The 24,885-nt window shown below is 45.0% G+C and overlaps 1 protein-coding gene across 1 annotated transcript in view; it reads right to left on the reverse strand.

Annotated features, from left to right (window-relative positions):
• The window catches only part of TRPV1 (transient receptor potential cation channel subfamily V member 1), a 58,452-nt gene that overhangs the window by 7,301 nt on the left and 26,266 nt on the right, over positions 1-24,885 (reverse strand). The window contains exons 7-11 of the mRNA XM_069760050.1: positions 19,301-19,459; positions 18,768-18,851; positions 17,934-18,004; positions 15,875-16,040; positions 14,880-14,946 (exon numbers count right to left, since the gene is read on the reverse strand). Of these exons, the coding sequence (XP_069616151.1) occupies positions 14,880-14,946; positions 15,875-16,040; positions 17,934-18,004; positions 18,768-18,851; positions 19,301-19,459 (547 nt within the window). The remainder of the gene's footprint in view (positions 1-14,879; positions 14,947-15,874; positions 16,041-17,933; positions 18,005-18,767; positions 18,852-19,300; positions 19,460-24,885) is intronic.

Raw genomic sequence — 24,885 nt, forward strand, 5'->3', positions numbered from 1 at the left:
GGGGCAGGAGTCAGATGTCAGACACAAGCCTCCTCTCAGGGACATTCTGTTTCCCTGAATGAAACAGTCCACAGAGAACCTTTCCCACATTTGTATCCAGAGACTGGAGTAGGACAGTGGGGGGCAGACTGTCACCTTCATCTGCACAGGACCAAGATCTCCTCATTGATTGATATCAGGTTTAAGGGAGAAGACTGTAAAAAAGGGAAAATCTTTAGTAATTTGACCAGAGGGAGGCGACCTGTGAGGAGAATCCCACCCCTCCTGCTCACAGGCTCCTGGTGGTGGGAACAGGAAGGAGGGGGTGTCTACTGGCTTATTGGAATGAGAAGCTGGAGAACTTGTCCATCTCCAAAATCCACACCACCACATTCAGGGAAGGCTCTCTAAAAAAAATATTAACACCCCCCTAATTCTGTGGAGCTATGCAATAAATAGAAGTAGCTGCGGGGGCTCAGAGTGCGAACTTATAACTTCCCAGCCTTCAATGAAGGCAGAGACCCCGATGTCTGACACTGCCCCGACCTGTGGCAGATAATGTGGCTTTGACCTGACTGCAAACCCTTTCCCCAAAAAATCTGCAACCCTGGGAGAAGTAGGAATGACGGCTCCATCTCCTCCAGAGCGGCTTCTGCTCCCAGCGCTAGTGCCCATGTGGGGGCTGCTGCTGGCGGCTTCACCGAGGGGTGCTGCAACAGATGGGACCCAGCTGCAGCCCTACATGTGAGTATTAGCATGGCCATGTAGCAGAGCTCAGCTAGTCCTTTGGTGCAAGTCGGCAATTGGAAATAATCATGTCTTACTGACATAGCAGAGCGGAGTTTGTCCTTTAGTACAAGTCTGTGCATTGTATATCATCTATATTACAGAGAGCAGAGCTGAGTTTGTCCTTTAGTACAAGTCTGTGCATTGGAAATCTCATATGTATGAGTTTTCTTTATACCCCAGTGAGATACAGACACAGCCGAGCTAAGTATCATTTATTATCTGACCAAAGTCATCTTGATATCACATGATGTTATAGATGTACCAGAGCTCAGCTTGTCATTTGGCATACATGGCAAAAATCTCAGGGAAAATGTGAATTTGGGTGGAATATATTTTGGCATGGGGGGGGGGGGGGCCATTTCAAAGTTCGCACCGGGGCCCATAACTTTGTAGTTACGCCACTGCAGAACAGATATTATAAAAGGAAGGAGCCAGGATGGGGGTCATTATACCAGAATGGGGTGCAGGATGGGGGTCATTATAACAGAATGGGGTTAAGGATGAGGGTCATTATAAAAGGAAGGGTCTGGGATGAGGGTCATTATATCAGAATGGGGTGCAGGATGGGGGTCATTATGCTTGAATGGGGTTCAGGATGAGGGTCATTATACAAGGAAGGGGCCTGGATGGGGGTCATTATAACAGAATGGGGATGTTTATACCAGGAAGAGGTCACAAAGGGGGTCATTATACCAGACTGGTGTCCAGGATAGTGGTCATTATACCAAGAAGGGGTCCAGGATGGGGTCATTTCTGCCAGAATGGGGTCCAGGATTGACATCACTATACCAGGATGGAGGTCATTTATACTAGGAAGTGACACAGGAATGGGGATCACTATACCAAAAAGTGGTGCTGGAAGGTGGACATAATTATAGGATGGGAGTCATTAAACCAGGAAGGGGCCCAGGATGGGGGGTCATTATACCAGGAATGTGACCAGGATGGCAGACATTATTATAGGATGGGGGACATTGTTACTTGAGGGGGCCAGGATGGGGAACGTTATTACAGTAAGGAGCCCAATACAGGGGACATTATACCAGGAAGTGGCCCAGGAAGGGGGACATTATTGCTGGAAGGAGTCTAGGATGGGGGACATCATTCCAGGAAGAGGGCCCATGAGGGGACATTATGCCAGGAAAAGAAACATTACACTAAGAAAGGGCCCAGGATGGGGACAATATAACAGAAAAAGGCCCAGAACAGGGGATAGTATAACAGGAAGGGGCCTAGGATGTGAAACATTATTACAAAAAGGGGCCTGGGATGTGAGACATGATTACATAAAAGGGGCCTAGGATGTGAGACATTATTACATAAAGGGGCCATGATGGGGGACATTATTAGAGAAGGGGGCCCAAGATGGAGGACATTATTACAGGAATAGGACAGGACCGGGACATTATTACAGAATGGGGCTAGCACGGGAGACATTATTAAAGGAAGGAGTCCAGGATGGGGACGCTATTACAAGTATGTCATTATAGGATTTGACTGTGAGGGTGATCAATGAGTGGAACAGGCTGCCACGAGAGGTGGTGAGTTCTCCTGTAATGGAAGTCTTCAAACACAGGCTGGACAGACATCTGTCTGAGATGGTTTAGTGAATCCTGCTTTGAGCAGGGGGTTGCATACGATGACCCTGGAGGTCCCTTCCAACATTCTATGATTCTATGACACTACAGAGGCCCTTACAAGTATTTTCAAGACAAGAATTTCTCATTTGAGTCAACTGTCCATCTAGTTATGCTTGCCAATGCCAGGTAGGCAGGTGCTGGCAGTGATCTGCTCTCCTGGGCAGGCTCGTGTAACTCCGTCCTCTCCCTCTGACCTCTCATATGCACCGCATCTTACAAAATGCTGCAAAGCTCTGAGGAATTTTGAAGTCTGTCTGTGATCTCCCCAGGATAGCCCTACTGTACTGTTCCGCTATGTATTTATTTATTGCTTGGTAATGCTTGAACTTGTTGTACCTCAGTGTGCTACAGCATATATTTATTAAGTATATGGTAATTAGTGCTACGTAGAAGCACTTAAGACTGCTACCTTTCAAAATGATTGTGTTTCTAAAAAGTATCAAGGGGTATCATTTCTCCTTGTGCAGAGTGACAGCCCTAGTGCAGCGCCCTAGAGTCCTGGTCGTTGCAGTAATGTCGCTCTGCCACTAAGGGGAGTGATGTTATGTCTGATTGCACTAAAGGAGTTCTCCTGACCAGGTATCACAGTCACACATTACACTTCCCACTCCGGCCACCAGGGGGGGCAAAAGGCTCTATGTATTAGGCCACTCCTCACACTCTGGTAAAAACTGGGGGTTGGACTGGAAGTGAGGGAGAACGCAGCCTGGGAGAGCTCAAGGGAGGACCTGTCAGAAGTGGGAACCTGGCAGGTACCTAGCAGAAAGGACAGATTGTTACGGAGCCGTGCCTGCACTACCTTGCGGCGGCATCTCAAGGAAGGACACGAAGCGAAGTATATTGTGGAGAATTAAGAAGCGGGATCATAGTACGAAGGAGATAGAACCAGAAGGAGTCGTGTCCCTAAGACTGTGGCAACATCCTTCTCAGGCGCGTAGCCGGTGGCCGGAGCACCGAGGAAGTAACAGACTCCACGCATTACTTCAAACAGCGGCAGGACAGTTGATTACAGGTTGGCTGTCTGACTTAAATCACCTAAACGGACATAGGAGGCAATCGTGGGAGAGGGGCGTCTCTAGGGTCCCAGAATAACTCCAGGCCTACCTGTCATACGGGTGCGTCCTAGCCATATTATCTGGGGGACGGAGAGAGAAAGAACAGATACAACATTTGTGAGGACTATCCCGTGGTGCTCAGCAGGGAAGGACTACAACACACAGGCGCTAGAAGGTAGACACTGATTTCCACCTGCAAAGGGAACTCTGGATGTGCATTCGGACCGGCCGGCCAGCCCTGTTAGCAGTGCTTTGGATTGCGGACCCCGAAGCCTTCAGTAAAAAGGTAAAGAGACTGCAACCCTGCGTCCTCGTTATTCCTCGCACCTTGCACCACACACCATCACCTTTCATTGGACACCCCTTAGCAGGGTCACGGACCGGGTCTAGCCACCGTGACAACCCCGGACCGAGTACCCCGCGGCCCTGCGTCTGGGGGCGCTCCACTGACATGCCAGAGAAACGAGACTTATAAGCCATACAATGTTCCTCTGGGAAATTAAATATGCAAATGTTGCCAGCTATTGGAAGTAGCTTGACTTTTAGCATTGCAACTTCCTATTGGTGGCACTAGAGTTCAAGTCCTCTTCCTCTCTGAAGAGGTGATTTGCATATAAAAAGTATCAACCACGGGATATTTTCTTCATTTTCTGTCACCTGTATATTAGAGAGAATTCTCTACTGTCACCTACTGACCCTGAATACAGTTTATCTGTGCAAGATGGTGATATGACATTAACGTGATGTGTATGATTTTTATTACATTCATGTTATTTCTCCATTAAAGTAGGAAGCCTGTCGCATTGAGAATATGTTTTTCCCCAGCGTCTCCCATCCTCTGGAATTCACTGCCTCAACAGGTATGATTGTCTCCCCAAATAGAAACCTTCAGAGCCAACCTCAAATCTCATCTCTTCATTAAAGACTAAAACCTAATAACCAAGGCAGAAAGCTGGACACAGGGGGGGGGGGGAGAGCAGAAAGCTGGACACGGGGGGGGGGGGGGCAGAAAGCTGGACACAGGGGGGGGCAGAAAGCTGGACACGGGGGGGGGCAGAAAGCTGGACACGGGGGGGGGGCAGAAAGCTGGACACGGGGGGGGGCAGAAAGCTGGACACAGGGGGGGCAGAAAGCTGGACACAGAGGGGGGGGCAGAAAGCTGGACACAGGGGGGGGCAGAAAGCTGGACACAGGGGGGGGCAGAAAGCTGGACACAGGGGGGGGGGCAGAAAGCTGGACACAGGGGGGGCAGAAAGCTGGACACAGGGGGGGGGGCAGAAAGCTGGACACGGGGGGGGCAGAAAGCTGGACACGGGGGGGGCAGAAAGCTGGACACGGGGGGGGCAGAAAGCTGGACACAGGGGGGGGCAGAAAGCTGGACACAGGGGGGGGCAGAAAGCTGGACACGGGGGGGGCAGAAAGCTGGACACGGGGGGCAGAAAGCTGGACACGGGGGGGGGCAGAAAGCTGGACACAGGGGGGGCAGAAAGCTGGACACAGGGGGGCAGAAAGCTGGACACGGGGGGGGGGGCAGAGTGCTGGACAGAGATGGGGCAGAGTGCTGGACAGAGATGGGGCAGAGTGCTGGACAGAGATGGGGCAGAGTGCTGTACAGAGATGAGGCAGGATTGGAAACAGATGGGGCAGAGTGCTGGACACATGGGGCAGGATTGGACACAGACTGGGCAGAGTGCTGGACACAGATGGGGCAGGATTGGACACAGATGGGGCAGAGTGCCGGACAGAGATGGGGCAGAGTGCCGGACAGAGATGGGGCAGAGTGCTGGACAGAGATGGGGCAGAGTGCTGGACACAGATGGGGCAGGATTGGACACAGATGGGGCAGAGTGCTGGACAGAGATGGGGCAGGATTGGACACAGATGGGGCAGAGTGCTGGACACAGATGGGGCAGGATTGGACAGAGATGGGGCAGAGTGCTGGACAGAGATGGGGCAGAGTGCTGGACAGAGATGGGGCAGAGTGCTGGACAGAGATGGGGCAGAGTGCTGGACAGAGATGGGGCAGAGTGCTGGACAGAGATGGGACAGAGTGCTGGACAGAGATAGGGCAGAGTGCTGGACAGAGATGGGGCAGGATTGGACACAGATGGGGCAGAGTGCTGGACACAGATGGGGCAGGATTGGACACAGATGGGGCAGCATTGGACACAGATGGGGCAGAGTGCTGGACACAGATGGGGCAGGATTGGACAGAGATGGGGCAGAGTGCTGGACAGAGATGGGGCAGAGTGCTGGACAGAGATGGGGCAGAGTGCTGGACAGAGATGGGGCAGAGTGCTGGACAGAGATGGGGCAGAGTGCAGGACAGAGATGGGGCAGAGTGCTGGACAGAGATGGGGCAGGATTGGACACAGATGGGGCAGGATTGGACACAGATGGGGCAGAGTGCTGGACACAGATGGGGCAGGATTGGACAGAGATGGGGCAGAGTGCTGGACAGAGATGGGGCAGAGTGCTGGACAGAGATGGGGCAGAGTGCTGGACAGAGATGGGGCAGAGTGCTGGACAGAGATGGGGCAGAGTGCAGGACAGAGATGGGGCAGAGTGCTGGACAGAGATGAGGCAGGATTGGAAACAGATGGGGCAGAGTGCTGGACACATGGGGCAGGATTTGACACAGACTGGGCAGAGTGCTGGACACAGATGGGGCAGGATTGGACACAGATGGGGCAGAGTGCTGGACACAGATGGGGCAGTATTGGACACAGATGGGGCAGAGTGCTGGACACAGATGGGGCAGGATTGGACACAGATGGGGCAGAGTGCTGGACACAGATGGGGCAGGATTGGACACAGATGGGGCAGAGTGCTGGACACAGATGGGGCAGAGTGCTGGACACAGATGGGGCAGAGTGCTGGACACAGATGGGGCAGGATTGGAAACAGATGGGGCAGAATGGAGACAGATGGGGCAAGATTGGAGACAGATGGGGCAGGATGGATACGATGGAGACAGATGGGGCAGGATGGGGAGATCATATGGGGCAGAATGGATACTCATGAGGGCAGGATGGGAGAACATATGGCTGGAGCCTGGAATGAGACACACGGGGGCTAGGATGGCGAATATTACCATAGGGGCTAATTAAGGGATATTATTATTGCAGTGATGTATTTATTTTATTTTTTGAGTATACTGTTTTAAATGGGGGGGCGGTCCTGTTACTGTGTAGAGTGATACTATGTTGCCTTCTTCATGTGGTGTAATGTAGAAGTTGGGAAAATTAAGTAATGTATTCTACAAGCGGAACTCGAGATAACTGTTTTATTTCCTGCAGAGACGAGTCCTGGCTGGATGAAGTGATGGCGGTCTGTGCTGGATGAAAGATGAAGGACTTCACCTAGAGACGTCACTGGTGAGTCAGTGTTACCTATACACTGACACTATACACTGTATACTATATACAGAGGTCCTGTGTACAATGTTACCAGTGATCACTGCATTACCTATACATTATATATAGAGCTCCTGTGTATAATGTCACCGGTGATCACTGTATTACCTGTACACAGACACTGCTTACTAATTACAGATCTCCTGTGCATAATGGCACTGCTGGTGATAGTATTGTGTTTTTTTTTTTTATTACTGATCAGTATCGTAGTATTCAGTCATTTGTGGTAATATGCGGTCTGGTCATGGTGTAGCGGTATTTGTTCCTTGTATTTTATATTATTCGATCACTGTGGTGGTAATATGTCATCTGGTCATAGTGCGGTGGTATATGTTCCTTGTATGTAGTATTATAGGTCATTTTAAAAATTGAAAAATAAATAAAAAATATACCTAAATTGTATTGCATATTTTAACAAATATTTAGTAGGTTACAGTAGAGTAGGGCCCGGCCAAAAGTGTCTACCGTGTTATGGTGGCGGCTTAAAAAATCTTTTGGCCAAAACAAAAGCTGCCGGCTATATGTGTGATCTGGTGATGGGAACTGTCAATGTGTGATAGGTGAGAAGTGGAGATTTTCCAAGAGAGAGCGGTGGGACTGTGGATAGTTCGTGGGGTGGAGCCTGGAGGCAGGGCTGGGGTGGAGCCTGGGCGGAGTTTCAAGGGGGCCCCGAAAATTTTGCCAGTATGGGGCCCCAAAATTTCTAGCGGCAGCCCTGATTCTATATATAGTATATTATGGATCTTTAAACCCTTTTTTACATGTACAGCCCCCACGGAATTAACGGTGCTTTAACCCCTTCCCGACCTTTGACGCATACGCTGCGTCATGAAAGTCGGTGCCATTCCGACCCATGACGCAGCATATGCGTCATGGAAAGATCGCGTCCCTGCAGGCCGGGTGAAAGGGTTAACTCCCATTTCACCCGATCTGCAGGGACAGGGGGAGTGGTAGTTTAGCCCAGGGGGGGTGGCTTCACCCCCTCGTGGCTACGATCGCTCTGATTGGCTGTTGAAAGTGAAACTGCCAATCAGAGCGATTTGTAATATTTCACCTAAAAAACTGGTGAAATATTACAATCCAGCCATGGCCGATGCTGCAATATCATCGGCCATGGCTGGAAACACTTATGTGCACCCACCCCACCCCTCCGATCGCCCCCCCAGCCCCCCGATCTGTGGTCCGCTCCCCTCCGTCCTGTGCTCCGCTCCCCCGTCCTCCTGTCCGCTTCCCCCATGCACCAATCACACCCCCCACGCTCCAATCAAACCCCCCCGCACTCCGATCCCTCCCCCGCACACAGCGACCCCCCCCCGTGCTCCGATCCACCCCCCGCACAGCGATCCCTCACCCCGTGCTCCAATCCTCCCCCGTGCTCCAATCCTCCCTCCCGTGTTTCGATCCACCCCCCCCATGCTCCGATCCACCCCCCCCGTGCTCCGACGCCCCCCCGTGCCCTGATCTCCCCCCCCTTATACTTACCTAGCCGCCCGAGGTCCGTCCGTCTTCTTTCCTGGGCGCCGCCATCTTCCAAAATGGCGGGCGCATGTGCAGTGCGCCCGCCGAATCTGCCGGCCGGCAGATTCGTTCCAGAGTGAATTTTGATCACTGAGATATAACCCATCTCAGTGATCAAAATAAAAAAGATAGTAAATGACCCCCCCCCCCCTTTGTCACCCCCATAGATAGGGACAATAAAAAAAATAAAGAATTTTTTTTTTTTCACTAAGGTTGGGGTAAGAACTAGGGTTAGGGTTAGGGGTAGGGTTAGGGCTAGGGTTAGGGCTAGGGTTAGGGTTTCGGTATGTGCACACGTATTCTGGTCCTATGCGGATTTTTCCGCAGCGGATTTGAAAAATCCACAGTGCTAAACCGCTGCCGATTTATCGTGGATTTACCGCGGTTTTTCTGCGCATTTCACTGCGGTTTTACAACTGCGATTTTCTATTGGAGCAGTTGTAAAACCGCTGCGGAATCCGCAGAAAGAAGTGACATGCTGCGGAATGTAAACCGCTGCGTTTCCGTGCAGTTTTTCCGCAGCATGTGTACAGCGATTTTTGGTTCCCATAGGTTCACATTGAACTGTAAACTCATGGGAAACTGCTGCGGATCCGCAGCATTTTCTGCAGCGTGTGCACATACCTTTAGAATTAGGCTATGTGCACACGGTGCGGATTTGGCTGAGGATCCGCAGCAGTGTTCCATCAGGTTTACAGTACCATGTAAACATATGGAAAACCAAATCCGCTGTGCCCATGGTGCAGAAAATACCGCGCGGGAACGCTGCGTTGTATTTTCCGCAGCATGCCAATTCTTTGTGCGGATTCCGCAGCGTTTTACACCTGTTCCTCAATAGGAATCCACAGGTGAAATCCGCACAAAAAACACTGGAAATCCACGGTAAATCCACAGGTAAAACGCAGTGCCTTTTACCCGCGGATTTTTCAAAAATGATGCTGAAAAATCTCATACGAATCCGCAACGTTGGCACATAGCCTTAGGGTTGGGTTGGAATTAGGGTTGTGGTTAGGGTTAGGGGTGTGTTGGGGTTAGGGTTGTGGTTAGGGGTGTGTTGGGGTTAGGGTTGTGATTAGGGTTACGGCTACAGTTGGGATAAGGGTTAGGGGTGTGTTGGAGGTAGAATTGAGGGGTTTCCACTGTTTAGGCACTTCAGGGGGTCTCCAAACGCAACATGGCGCCACCATTGATTCCAGCCAATCTTGTATTCAAAAATTCAAATGGTGCTCCCTCACTTCCGAACCCCGACGTGTGCCCAAACAGTGGTTTACCCCCACATATGGGGTACCAGCATACTCAGGACAAACTGCGCAACAATTACTGGGGTCCAATTTCTCCTGTTACCCTTGAGAAAATAAAAAATTGCTTGCTAAAACATCATTTTTGAGGAAAGAAAAATGATTTTTTATTTTCACGGCTCTGCGTTGTAAACGTCTGTGAAGCACTTGGGGGTTCAAAGTGCTCACCACATATCTAGATAAGTTCCTTGGGGGGTCTAGTTTCCAAAATGGGGTCACTTGTGGGGGGTTTCTACTGTTTAGGCACACCAGGGGCTCTGCAAACGCAACGTGACGCCCGCAGACCATTCCATCAAAGTCTGCATTTCAAAAGTCACTACTTCCCTTCTGAGCCCCCACGTGTGCCCAAACAGTGGTTTACCCCCACACATGGGGCATCAGCGTACTCAGGAGAAACTGGACAACAACTTTTGTGGTCCAATTTCTCCTGTAACCCTTGGGAAAATAAAAAATTCTGGGCTAAAAAATTATTTTTGAGGAAAGAAAACGTATTTATTATTTTCACGGCTCTGCGTTATAAACTTCTGTAAAGCACTTGGGGGTTGAAAGTGCTCACCACACATCTAGATAAGTTCCTTTGGGGGTCTAGTTTCCAAAATGGGGTCACTTGTGGGGGGTTTCTACTGGTTAGGCACACCAGGGGCTCTGCAAACGCAATGTGACGCCCGCAGACCATTCCATCAAAGTCTGCATTTCAAAAGTCACTACTTCCCTTCTGAGCCCCCACGTGTGCCCAAACAGTGGTTTACCCCCACACATGGGGTATCAGCGTACTCAGGAGAAACTGGACAACAACTTTTGTGGTCCAATTTCTCCTGTAACCCTTGGGAAAATAAAAAATTCTGGGCTAAAAAATTATTTTTGAGGAAAGAAAACGTATTTATTATTTTCACTGCTCTGTGTTATGAACTTCTGTGAAGCACTTGGGGGTTCAAAGTGCTCACCTCACATCTAGATAAGTTCCTTTCGGGGTCTAGTTTCCAAAATGGGGTCACTTGTGGGGGGTTTCTACTGTTTAGCCACATCAGGGGCTCTGCAAACGCAACGTGACGCCCACAGAGCATTCCATCAAAGTCTGCATTTCAAAACGTCACTACTTCACTTCCGAGCCCCAGCATGTGCCTAAACAGTGGTTTACCCCCACATATGGGGTATCAGCGTACTCAGGAGAAACTGGACAACAACTTTTGGGGTCAAATTTCTCCTGTTACCCTTGGGAAAATAAAAAATTGCGGGCTAAAATTCATTTTTGAGAAAATAATTTTTTTTTTTTATTTTCATAGCTCTGCGTTATAAACTTCTGTGAAGCACTTGAGGGTTCAAAGTGCTCACTACACATCTAGATTAGTTCCTTTGGGGGTCTAGTTTCCAAAATGGGGTAATTTGTGGGGGATCTCCAATGTTTAGGCACACAGGGGCTCTCCAAACGCGACATGGTGTCCGCTAATGATTGGAGATAATTTTCCATTTAAAAAGCCAAATGGCGTGCCTTCCCTTCTGAGCCCTGCCGTGCTCCCAAACAGTGGTTTACCCCCACATATGGGGTATCTGCATACTCAGGACAAACTGGACAACAACATTTGTGGTCCAATTTCTCCTATTACCATTGGCAAAATAGGAAATTCCAGGCTAAAAAATCATTTTTGAGAAAAGAAAAATTATTTTTTATTTTCATGGCTCTGCATTATAAACTTCTGTGAAGCACCTGGGGGTTTAAAGTGCTCAGTATGCATCTAGATAAGTTTGTTGGGGGGTCTAGTTTCCAAAATGGGGTCACTTGTGGGGGAGCTCCATTGCATAGGCACACAGGGGCTCTCCAAATGCGACATGGTGTCCGCTAACAATTGGAGCTAATTTTCCATTCAAAAAGTTAAAAGGCGCGCCTTCCCTTCCGAGCCCTGCCGTGTGCCCAAACAGTGGTTTACCCCCACATATGAGGTATCGGCGTACTCGGGAGAAATTGCTCAACAAATTTTAGGATCCATTTTATCCTATTGCCCATGTGAAAATGAAAAAATTGAGGCGAAAATAAATTTTTTGTGAAAAAAAAGTACTTTTTCATTTTTACGGATCAATTTGTGAAGCACCTGAGGGTTTAAAGTGCTCACTAGGCATCTAGATAAGTTCCTTGGGGGGTCCAGTTTCCAAAATGGGGTCACTTGTGGGGGAGCTTCAATGTTTAAGCACACAGGGTCTCTCCTAACGCGACATGGTGTCCGCTAACGATGGAGATAATTTTTCATTCAAAAAGTCAAATGGCGCTCCTTCCCTTCCGAGCCTTACCATGTGCCCAAACAATGGTTTACCCCCACATGTGAAGTATCGGTGTACTCAGGAGAAATTGCCAAACAAATTTTAGGATCCATTTTATCCTGTTGTCCATGTGAAAATGAAAAAATTGAGGCTAAAAGAATTTTTTTGTGAAAAAAAAGTACTTTTTCATTTTTACGGATCAATTTGTGAAGCACCTGGGGGTTTAAAGGGCTTACTATGCATCTAGATAAGTTCCTTGGGGCGTCTAGTTTCCAAAATGGGGTCACTTGTGGGGGAGCTCCAATTTTTAGGCACACGGGGGCTCTCCAAATGTGACATGGTGTCCGCTAAAGAGTGCAGCCAATTTTTCATTCAAAAAGTCAAATGGCGCTCCTTCCCTTCCAAGCCCTGCCGTGCGCCCAAACAGTGGTTTACCCCCACATATGAGGTATCAGCGTACTCAGGACAAATTGGACAACAACTTACGTGGTTCAGTTTCTCCTTTTACCATTGGGAAAATAAAAAAATTGTTGCTGAAAAATCATTTTTGTGACTAAAAAGTTAAATGTTCATTTTTTCCTTCCATGTTGCTTCTGCTGCTGTGAAGCACCTGAAGGGTTAATAAACTTCTTGAATGTGGTTTTGTACACCTTGAGGGGTGCAGTTTTTAGAATGGTGTCACTTTTGGGTATTTTCAGCCATATAGACCCCTCAAACTGACTTCAAATGTGAGGTGGTCCCTAAAAAAAATGGTTTTGTAAATTTCGTTGTAAAAATGAGAAATCGCTGGTCAAATTTTAACCCTTATAACTTCCTAGCAAAAAAAAATTTTGTTTCCAAAATTGTGCTGATGTAAAGTAGACGTGTGGGAAATGTTATTTATTAACTATTTTGTGTCACATAACTCTCTGGTTTAACAGAATAAAAATTCAAAATGTGAAAATTGCGAAATTTTCAAAATTTTCGCCAAATTTCCGTTTTTATCACAAATAAACACAGAATTTATTGACCTAAATTTACCACTAACATGAAGCCCAATATGTCACGAAAAAACAATCTCAGAACCGCTAGGATCCATTGAAGCGTTCCTGAGTTATTACCTCATGAAGGGACACTGGTCAGAATTGCAAAAAACGGCAAGGTCTTTAAGGTCAAAATAGGCTGGGTCATGAAGGGGTTAAAAATGAATAAAAATAATCATTTTTGTAATTGTTAATTTTGTTGCACATCCGAAGTTTATGTTCATTCTTCGTATTTTGATGACTTTAGGCTTCAGTGGTTCGGATTCCACCAAGAATTTGCACAAAAATTTATTTTTTAATGGATTTTACTGAGGCAGCTTTAGCCAAATATCATCCGGTCATGCAGAATATAGAGGACATCATGGCTGCGGCCAGGTCAGCAGGAGACTGGCGGGAGGACCTGTTACGCGATGCTGCGGGGGGAAATGTAATTGGGGAGTATCATTTTTGTTGCTGTTGTTATTTTCTTGCTATTCTTCACTTTAGGCATGTTTATTTTAGCAATTTGGAAAATTTGTTAAAATCTAGATTTAGTAGGCACCAACACGGAAAAGTGACCAGCATTGCCACATTACGTTACTAATCTGCCAACAGCAACTTGGAGGGAGAAATATAACAATTTCTGCTTTCTGCAGCAAGGAGCTCTCTGACCGATGAACGTTAATCCGACAAGAAAACAACGCAATATTCTGATTCATTATAACTTTGATACTTTTTATATGCAAATTATTATCTCTTCAGAGAGGAAGAGGACTTGACCTTTAGTGCCACCTACTGGAAATTGCAATGCTAAAAGTCAAGCTACTTGCAGTAGGTGACACTAGAGTTCAAGTCCTCTTCCTCTGTGAAGAGACAATTTGCATCTAAGTAGTATCAAATACGGGATGTTTTCTTCATTTTTTGTCACCTGTATATTAGAGAGAACTCTCTACTGTCACCTACTGACCCTGAATACAGTTTATCTGTGCAAGATGGTGATATGACAAAACCGAATGGTTTTGTGGACTTGTCGCCCCACGGGCCGTCTCCACTACGAGACACTGGCTGCACGCCTTTCTGAGTGACGGTAGTTTATATGTAGAGCTTGCATTTCACTCCTGCCGAATTCCGTCTTCATTTGTTAACAATGTACAGATACAGTTTGGAGGAGCATGTTTTCATTGTGAAAACTTACTGGAAAGCTGAATCCTTAAAAAGGTGCCAAAGTGAGTTTGTAAAGAAGTTTAGAGGTCAAACTCAGCTGTCCAAACCAAGTATTCTGTCAATGGTGAATAAGATGGAATGTACAGGAACATTACTGAATAGGCATGATGGAGGACATCCGAAAATATCTAAGGAAACAATTCAATTATGTGAAACAGCAACTTCTGGCATCTCCAGTAAATCAATGCACAGGAGACAGGTGTCATATTCCACATGTCAACGAGCCACCAAGAAACGTCGTGTTCGACCATACCGAGTCACTGTCAGTCAGGAATTGAAAGGGCCCAAACAATTCGTTATTACCAGATTTTTTCCATTGGGACCATTTGAAGGGCTGGGTGTACACCAATAAGTCACGAACATTACAGGCGCTCCTAGAGAACATACCGCGAGAAATTCAGGTTATGACCTCAGACGCCCTGCGGAACACATTCAACAATATGGAATGGCCCTTGCAGGCATGCTTGGATGTGAACGGTGGACACGTTCAACACCTGCTTTAAACCGTCAGTTTCACGTGAACCAAGGTATGCACAGTCCAAATTTCAGTACGATTGATCGGCTATTTGAGAAGTTACAGCAATTTTTCCGGATAAAGTAGGGAGCGAATCGTTCTGTATAAAGTCTCCGGCATACACTATGGCAGAATAACCTGGTAATAGAATTGCTGATTTATTAGGAAATAAAAGTGAACTGTATTTCATACCTGCTGCAAATCCAATGAGGAACAGAATATAGACAAACATGAAGCGAAGCATATCCCGTAGTATCATCTGCAAAAAAAAAAGAAAAAGATTATGTGCAGGATGATCTCATGGCGCTATATAAATAAAATTATTATTATCTCATCTCGTCATATTGGGAGACAATGTATAATTGAAGAAGAGTCAATGTACCAAGAAGAAGGCCAGAGACATTACGGCTGTGTGCACACGTTGCAGATTTTTCGTGCTTTTTCGTGCTTTTTTCGCTGTAAAAACGCAAAAAAAACGCATACATTATGCATCTCATCATTTAGAATGCATTCCGTAATTTTTGTGCACATGATGCGTTTTTTTCCACGAAAAAAAATGCATTGCGGTAAAAAATGCAGCATGTTCATTAATTTTGCGAATTTTTTTGCGGATTTCCCACTATATTATTGCATTGGGAACCTGCGGAAAAATCTACAAAAAAAACGCACCAAAAATGCGTTAAAAACGCGGTAAAAACGCATGCGGATTTCATGCCGAAAATGTCCGATTTTGCACAGGAAATTTCTGCAAGAAATCCTGAACGTGTGCACATAGCCGTAGCAACACTTTTCTTCCCACAGGGGTAGGTTACACTTTAGAGGGGGATCGCTCATGTGGCTTTATACCATATTTTTTTTTTTTTTACAAATACGGTATGTTGGTTCTACTATTTGTGTGATCTTCCTATGGCAGCTACATTTCTATGTAGGCAGCTCTCCCAAGATGACATATTTGCAGTTGCTGTCAGTAATTTACTATTATTAGGGCATCTTACAAAGGTAATGAATGCATAGATGACTATCCTGGTGACAGGTGTCCATTACTATCATTACACCCATTATACTGATGTAAAAAGGAGATGGATATATGTCTAGAGTTAATTGTGCGGTCGTTAACATTTAGTAAATCCATATAGGTAAATGTTAACCATGTGGACACAACAAGCATGAATAGGAACGTCACCGACCTTCTCAATCATCACTGCGTAAATCCCCATCTGCTGGAAGCCTCGGGTGAAGTACAGCACATTGACCCAGCTCAATGCTAAGCAGATGACCATAAACGCCACGTACTCGTGTCTCCCAAAAAAGTACAAGAAAGTGGACATCAAGACAAAGACTGACTGACAAAAACTAGAGAAGACATAGAAAAAAAACATTATAAGGGTCAGATAAAAGGAAGGGGATAAGGGTTCAATTTACTGGGGACCTCCACTTTGTAGGAGCCTCAACTTCCCAGATCACTAAAAGGGTTACTCCCAAAATAGTAAGTTATCCCCAAATGTCAAGGGATAACTGATTGCTGGGGGTCCGACTGCTGGGACAATCGGCATACAGTATCTGTAAAATGGGGCACTGCAGAGTCCCATCTTGAATGCAGTGGAGCTGCAAATAATTATTTTCTATGGGACTGCCAGAGAAAAGTCGAGTACATTGTCCCACTATTTCTGACAGTACCATAGACAATGAATGGAACAGAGATCAAGCATGTGTCCGTCTGCTCCATTCACTATGGTTCCCAGGTTCGAAAGCACCGTTATCAGGATCGCTGGAGGTCCCAGTGATCAAACCTTCAGTGATCAGTAAGTGATCAATTATTCTAGCAAATCACTTACTATTTGGGAATTAATCCATTAACCCTGCTTTCTGGATATTCCAAACACCAAGATACAGCAGTTTGAAAATCTTTTGATTGTGTCTCCAGAAGCATCAAATTCGCTCGGCATCTTTAAAATGTAGCTTTCTTTTTCTTTTTTTAATTAAAGCAGAGGTATTCGCCTTTAAACAAACATATTTTTATACACTCGCTTATGGAATTCTATGATTTCTGTAAAGGGCCCTTATCTTTTGGCGAGAGAGAGCAGAGAGCGGCAACAAAGAGAGTCTCTTGCTATGAAGCCCTGTCCTGACCTACATAGTCAACCTATTGTTTGAATGAGCAATGTGTAATTCTCAGTTTCTCCTGTGGAGGTGCTGCAGTAAAATGGAACGCTATCAGGATTGTCCAAAGCAGAAAACCCCATTTAAAGAGGGAACATTGCTCCTGTCCTGTGAAAGCAGTGGATGCAGTATCAATTGAGCAGACAGCCACATTGTGCATCCTCTATAACAGAGGTGGGCAATTCATTTTCCCAAGGGTTCACACGAGAGATTTGTAACTGTTGTGGAGGCCGAACCAATAGTCTGAAATTAATTCTGCTCAATAGTAATATGAACAAATTCATTATAATAATCATTGTATATTGATATTAATTGTATAAACTCATTTTGAGCAAAACTAAGTATGCTGACGCCCCCTATATATTTGAGCCCACACACAACCCCCTATATACAGTAGAAGCCTACACATAGCCCCTATATACAGTGTGAGCCCTCATATGGCAATCCTAAATGCAGTATAAACCATCACACTGCCCTCCTATATACAGTATGAGCCCTTGCACAGCCCCAATATACAGTTTGAGACTCCACACAGCCCTTATATACATTATGAGCCTCCACATAGCCTTCCTATATTCAGCATGAGCCCTCACATAGCCCCCTATATACAGTATGAGCCCCAATATAGTCCCCTATATATTGTATGAATCCACACAAAGACCTCTATATACAGTATTAGCCCTCACATAGGCTCCTATATACAGTATAAGAGCTACTTTGCCTCCCTATATACTCCGGTCTTTGCTGTGTGCACTGACGCTCGGCACAGCAGACGTTATGTAGTGATGTCATCGCATCTGCTGTCTCATCCACAAACTGAATGGTGGAAGGGAAGAGATGATGGCCCGACCTCCACCATTATATTTATCGATATTTTTATTCTGAGGATGCAGATAGCGGTGATATCGGGACGCCAGGAGGGTGAGAGCTGCTGCATGGTTTTAGGCTCTTCGGCTGTCTTGGTCATCGGGTGGCTGGAACAGTCAGAGGGCCGAATGTGACACTTTGCCCAGGTCAGCTCTATAACATTTTTTTTCACCTACTGCACAACAAAATAGAAGAAATAGTCTAAAAATGTGGACTTACAACAGAATTTCACTGTAGCTGTCAACAAGCAGTGCCTTCAAGGATAGATGTCTCTGCATGAAATACTGGACCTAAAGGAACCAAACAATGTACATTTTACCATTATCTGTTCAGGTGACCAGTTTCCATTTATTTGCAATGGATTCACAGTTAAAAGAAATGGATTTGTTACAAATGGAGCAAAAATGGATGCAAAATGGAAACCAACATTTCCGGTTTTGGACAGCGCTCCTTGGTAATGACTCAAGGTCTACTCAATAGATGAAGAAACCAACAGGCAGCACTGCAGCCCAAGTATGTGAAGAAGTGGGGCTACTCTTTTATTGCATTGGCATGAATCGATGGACAGACAAACAGATAGATAGATGCCAGATTATGTAGAAGGTATGACGGTTCTCTAGATGCTGATTGATATCTAAAAGGGTTGTCCAGGCTGGGGACACTTTTCTGCACAATTCCCTGCTGCTGCCAGTGTGAGCAGATGGTTAGGTGACAGTATGTATGCAATTTGTATACTAGCAGCCACATGCCAACTAGACATGTAGGTTTCTCTCAATTCTCTTCTATTAAGAAAAGCTGAATACGTCTAGTTGGAATGTGATCACAAGTAAGCAAATGGCATACAATCGGTCACATACCCAGCTGCTCGCACAGGCAATACCGGGGAATCGTGACCGTGTGCATAGACTGACTGCAAACTTTTGTCCCAAGACTGAACAACCAGGATAAATAGATTCAACGTTCCTAGTAGTCACCTAGAAGTATGTTTTTACCTATATTTATAATGCATGTTCACAGATTTCTCATCTGGATGATCTCACAGTATTAACTTACCCCTCTTAAAAAGAAATAGATCCCCCCGATCACAGTCATCACCTCCCCAGTGGTACGAAGTTTACTATCTACAGGGAACGGGGGCTGAAAAATTCAACACCGTTGTTATTATACATAATTTACAATGAGCTAGAGCTCTTTTTACTTTACGAGAAGAATAAAATGTAATAAAGATTAAAACCTGTTGATCCTTACATCATCAGTTGGGGAGAATTGGAAGCCCCCTGCCCCCCATGCACATTAGATTGCCAAGCAGTCTTGCTTAAATTGTCGGTTCGGGACACTTTTATATACAGAAATGTGTATGGGGCCCTTTAGGGCCAGTATGATAATTACTGGACTTCTATTTATTTATTTTTTAAATATTGCTATGATATGGAAAATAAAAAAACATTATCAAATATTTTTAAAAATACATTCGATATGAAAACCCAATTTAAACAATAGGTGATTTTCTGATGACACATTCCATTTCAACTCTATCCAATATTCATTATAAGTTCTCAATTTAGTAATTTAAAAAAAACACTTACATTGCCCACAACTGGTCTGTAGTAGGCGGCTATGGTAAAAATGGTGATATATATCACATACGTCAAGAAGTTCAAGTAGAAGATACGCTTGACAAAACGATCCCACTTGTCTTGTAATAATCTGTTGAGAGGCTCCACCAGCAACATCTCATGGCGATTCTGTAGAACATGGATGTATAATTCACTTCATTACCCTAATGATGGCGTGACAGCCTTCATTGCAGAACTACCTACACTGAGAAAGCTAAAAAAGATTAAACTACAATGGTGCAACATTTGACAGTCAAAGGGGCTGTACTGCATGCTTCTTATTTATTAGGATAGAACATGTGCATTACACGTACCTGCATTACCTAGAGCAGAGGTCCCCAACGTTTCTGACCTTAAGAGCCACATTCAGCTCTGAGGGAGGGTCGCGAGACACATTCAGTTCCCGCCCCCCACACAATACTGGTTACCAAACCTTTTCCACAAAAATCAATCACCCCAAAGCAGTATACAAAGATCCATGGGTTCCTACAAGACCCCAATTCAGTATCCTCCTATAAAGCACTCCCAAGACACTGTCACATCCAGCTTCAAACACCTCCTCTTAAATCATCTCAAAACCCCTAAGACCAGTATATGTGCATCCAGATCTGCTTTTTTGTGCAGGGCTGCTCACGAAATTCACCATTTTCAGATGTGCTTTTCCTAACGGTTTGCTACAACTGGAGCTAATGCACCAAGCTGACAGACAGCCGCGAGTCACAATTCATGGGACCGTGAGCCACATGTGGCTCCCGAGCTACAGGTTGGGGACCCCTGACCTAGAGCAACAAGTCCTACGTGGTCCATGAGTGGGGTTTCCATATGGAGGTCTGATCAACGGGGCTGTTTCTAGGTTTGTTTGTTTTTCCTGCAAAGTTATGCCCATGGGTAGGGTGTTCTTCCAGCGTTTATCACTGGAGACAAAGTAGTGTTTCCCAGCCGCACCATATTGTGAGATTAACATGGCACATGAAAAAAGATTTGATAGTTTTGAAGGTTTTTCTCCAATCTTTCAATGGTATATCAATATTTTGGAATGAGGACGTGGCAAGCAGATGCAGCAGGGAGGAGACAGTTTTGAGTCAAGTTTGGAGACACATTGGTGCAAAGAGCTTGGAGTGATAGAGGTTTAATGCGGGATATGACTTTACTTGAGTTGTTTCCAATAGTAGTGGCGGTGGAATTGTGCAGGGATGGACTTAGTAATAAAAGTATTTGCTTCTGGATGGACAATAGTTCGGTACCGCTATGGCAAAACTCCAAGACATCTTCGTCCCCTCTGCTCTTGGCTTTGGTGACACATTTGGCCCTGTGCTGCCTTCAATCAATATTTGGTTCAAGGCCAAGTCATTCCAGGTTCACAAAGTTTGATTCCTGATGCTTTGCACCATTTGCAGACGTAGGTTCTTAGGGAGCTTCATCCATTGGCCGATTTGGTGGGACCATTATGCCTCGTGGATCCTGGTAAAGAGGAACCTGTCGATTTGATTAAAAACTGAGTCTCTGCGGGAAGATGCTGTGCAGATAGCAATGCATGGAGTGATTGGCTATCATGCGTTAACTGAGGTATTGCCGAGGATTTGTCAGCTCTCCTGTCAGTAACTCTGGATTATTTAGAGGTTTTGAGGCATTCAATAGCACCTGGCCTAAAGTGTCCAAGTGTTTAGCAGTTGTTGCTTTCTTGTTAAAATCGCCTAGAGTTACTGATGTGACAAAATATTTTGCAGTCGAAGAGGTGGCCGGTGATATGCGTTGTCCAGCATTTTTTCAGTTATTGTCCAGGCTAGTAAATTCTAGAGATAGTATGCAGAGATCCACGGGCGGTCACTTTATTTAGCCTTTTTGGGGTGTTAAGGATTGCGGAGTTCCACCCAATAGAAGTTTGATGAAGGGACTTTTGGTTGTTGATGTTATAACACTAGGAAAGGTTTTAAATAGTCGTAGAAGATCAAAGACAGATATTTTCGGCTGGGGTACATTGCTGTCTGTTAATGTATTGCAGTCCACATTTTGTCCAGTAATGTTAGTGTGGGAATATTTCATGCAAGGTGGTTTGAGGGATGATTTTCTTTTGCACTATGAGAACGTGCCATTAACACAGTATCAATATGCAATGGTTTTTAAGTCGGGGCTCAGGAAGTTGGGCCTGATTCCTGCTAACCTCTGGACCCATTCTTTTCAAATAGGGATGGCCTCTATGGCAGATTCTTGTGGCCTGTCAGAGGGAGAAGTAAAAGCGCTGGGTAGATGTAAATTGAAATTCTTCCTTGGCTATATTCATCCACAGTTGATCGTTAGACATGGTACCCGATAGAATTCGTGGACACATTATTTGTTTTACACAGCAGTTTTCATTTGTGTTTTTACTGTTTTTCTTACAGGTCCATTGCAGTCCATATTGTATTTTGTTGTAGGTCATTCATACACTTTCTGGGCAAAAAACGACCCATTATCTGACCCGTTGGTCATAATTTAGGTAATACACGGGTTATAATGTTATGGAAAGGGGTAAGGAACTCCGATGGATGCAATTTCTATGAATGGAGGTGGAAAGAAGCAAGCAGTATGCTGGTAACATGATACTTACAATTCATGCATGAGGTAATGACCTCTGCAAGGTAAAAGTGGTAAATCCTTTGGTGTTAATGAAGACTGAGGGATTTGTTTGCAAATATTTTCATAGTATGGGCTGAGATAGTCTCTAGAAGAACATGGCCAAGAAATCCAAGAGGAATGGACAGGGCTAGATGTTTACCTAACATGCAGGAGCCAAAACATGTTCAGGCCATGGATGGTGTGGTGATGAGGCACAGGAAGCATGAAGGTGACAGAGTCGAATAATTGTTACGAGACAGCGTGCACGTGAACAACATTGGCCTCGATATTTTTCTCTCAAGGTAACAGGATGGGGTTCTTTCAGGTAGGACTGGTCGTAATGTAATATATTGTATACATATTATAATATAATGTAATTGTTTTCCCCTTCCATGCCCATTGGTGTTTCTTGTCTGCAAAGATTCGCTGTCCACATTTTGGCTTTTGGTTATAAGGAGAAGCGATGTAAAGTTGAGGAAAAAAGGGGCATGGGTTGAGAATTTTTATACAGTTAGGTCCATATATATTTGGACAGAGACAACATTTTTCTAATTTTGGTTATAGACATTACCACAATGAATTTTAAACAAAACAATTCAGATGCAGTTGAAGTTCAGACTTTCAGCTTTCATTTGAGGGTATCCACATTAAAATTGGATGAAGGGTTTAGGAGTTTCAGCTCCTTAACATGTGCCACCCTGTTTTTAAAGGGACCAAAAGTAATTGGACAATTGACTCTAAGGCTATTTCATGGACAGGTGTGGGCAATATCTTTGTTATGTCATTCTCAATTAAAGATAAAAGGCCTGGAGTTGATTTGAGGTGTGGTGCTTGCATTTGGAAGGTTTTGCTGTGAAGTAAACTTGCGGTCAAAGGAGCTCTCCATGTAGGTGAAACAAGCCATCCTTAAGCTGCGAAAACAAAAAAAACCCATCCGAGAAATTTCTACAATATTAGGAGTGGCAAAATCTACAGTTTGGTACATCTTTAGAAAGAAAGAAAGCACTGGTGAACTCATCAATGCAAAAAGACCTGGGCACCCACCGAACAGTGGTCGATGATCGCAGAATAATCTCCATGGTGAAGAGAAACCCCTTCACAACAGCCAACCAAGTGAACAACACTCTCCAGGAGGTCGGCGTATCAATATCCAAACCTACCATAAAGAGAAGACTGCATGAAAGTAAATACAGAGGGTTCACTGCACGGTGCAGCCACTCATAAGCATCAAGAATAAAAAGGCTAGACTGGACTTTGCTAAAAAACTCTAAAAAAGCCAGCACAGTTCTGGAAGAACATTCTTTGGACAGATGAAACCAAGATCAACCTCTACCAGAATGATGGAAAGAGAAAATTATGGTGAAGGCGTGGTACAGCTCATGATCCAAAGCATACCACATCATCTGTAAAACACGGCGGAGGCAGTGTGATGGCTTGGGCATGCATGGCTGCCAGTGGAACTGGGTCACTAGTGTTTATTGATGATGTGACACAGGACAGAAGCAGCTGAATGAATTCTGAGGTATTCAGAGACATACTGTGTGCTCAGATCCAGCCAAATTCAGGAAAAATGATTGGTCGTCATTTCATACTACAGATGGACAATGACGCAAAACATAAAGCCAAAGCAACCCAGGAGTTTATTAAAGCACAAAAGTGGATTATTCTTGAATAGTCAAGTCAGTCACCTGATCTCAACCATATTGAGCATGCATTTCACTTGTTAAAGACTAAACTTCAGACAGAAAGGCCCACAAACAAACAGCAACTGAAAACCACCAGTGAAGGCATGGCAGAGCATCAAAAAGGAGGAAACACAGCGTCTGGTGATGTTCATGAGTTCAAGACTTCAGGCCGTCATTGCCAACAAAGGATTTTCAACCAAGTACTATAAATGAACATTTTATTTAAAATTAGTGAATCTGTCCAATTACTTTTGGTCCCTTTAAAAACAGGGTGGCACATGTTAAGGAGCTGAAACTCCTAAACCCTTCATCCAATTTTAATGTGGATACCCTCAAATGAAAGCTGAAAGTCTGAACTTCAACTGCATCTGAATTGTTTTGTTTAAAATTCATTGTGGTAATGACTATAACCTAAATTACAAAAATGTTGTCTCTGTCCAAATATATATGGACCTAACTGTATGTATGTACTTACGGTATGTTTAATAACGCTTTGGTCAACCTATATAACCCAATTTTTATTTATGTGATATTCGACTTCTCTTTTCCTACAGTGGGTATGGAAATTATTCAGACCCCTTTAAATTTTTCACTCTTTGTTTCATTGCAACCAGTTGGTAAATTCAAAAGAGATATAGCACAAAAAGAGGATTCAGAGATCCTCCAAAAATTCAGAAAGCAGCAAAAAGGCAGAGATGTTTACCTGCCTAGGGCTCCAAACAAATGCACTCTCAGGATGCAGTGGACCCATGTGGTTCATTTTTTTCTCATTAATGTACACTCCGCACCACATCTTGATTGAAAAAAACTGAAATCTAGTAATATTTGTAAATTTATTAAAAAAAACTGAAATATTGCATCGTTGTAAGTATTCAGACCCTTTGCTCAGTATTGAGTCGAAGCACCCTTTTGAGCTAGTACAGCCATGAGTCTTCTTGGGAATGATGCAACAAGTTTTTCACACCTGGATTTGAAGATACTCTACCATTCTTCCTTGCAGATCCTCTCCAGTTCCGTCAAGTTGGATGGTGAACGTTGGTGGACAGCCATTTTCAGGTCTCTCCAGAGATGCTCAATTGAGTTTAGCTCAGGGCTCTGGCTGACCAGTCAAGAATGGTCACAGAGTTGTTATGAAGCCACTCTTTGTTATTTTGGCTGGGTACTTAGGGTCATTGTCTTGTTGGAAGGTGAACCTTCGGCCAAGTTTGAGGTCCAGAGCACTCTGGAAGAGGTTTTCAGCCAGGATATCTCTGTACTTGGCCACTTTCATGTTTC

Source organism: Ranitomeya imitator, chromosome 3, assembly GCF_032444005.1.
Source record: "Ranitomeya imitator isolate aRanImi1 chromosome 3, aRanImi1.pri, whole genome shotgun sequence".
In the NCBI taxonomy this organism is placed as follows: Eukaryota; Metazoa; Chordata; class Amphibia; order Anura; family Dendrobatidae; genus Ranitomeya; species Ranitomeya imitator.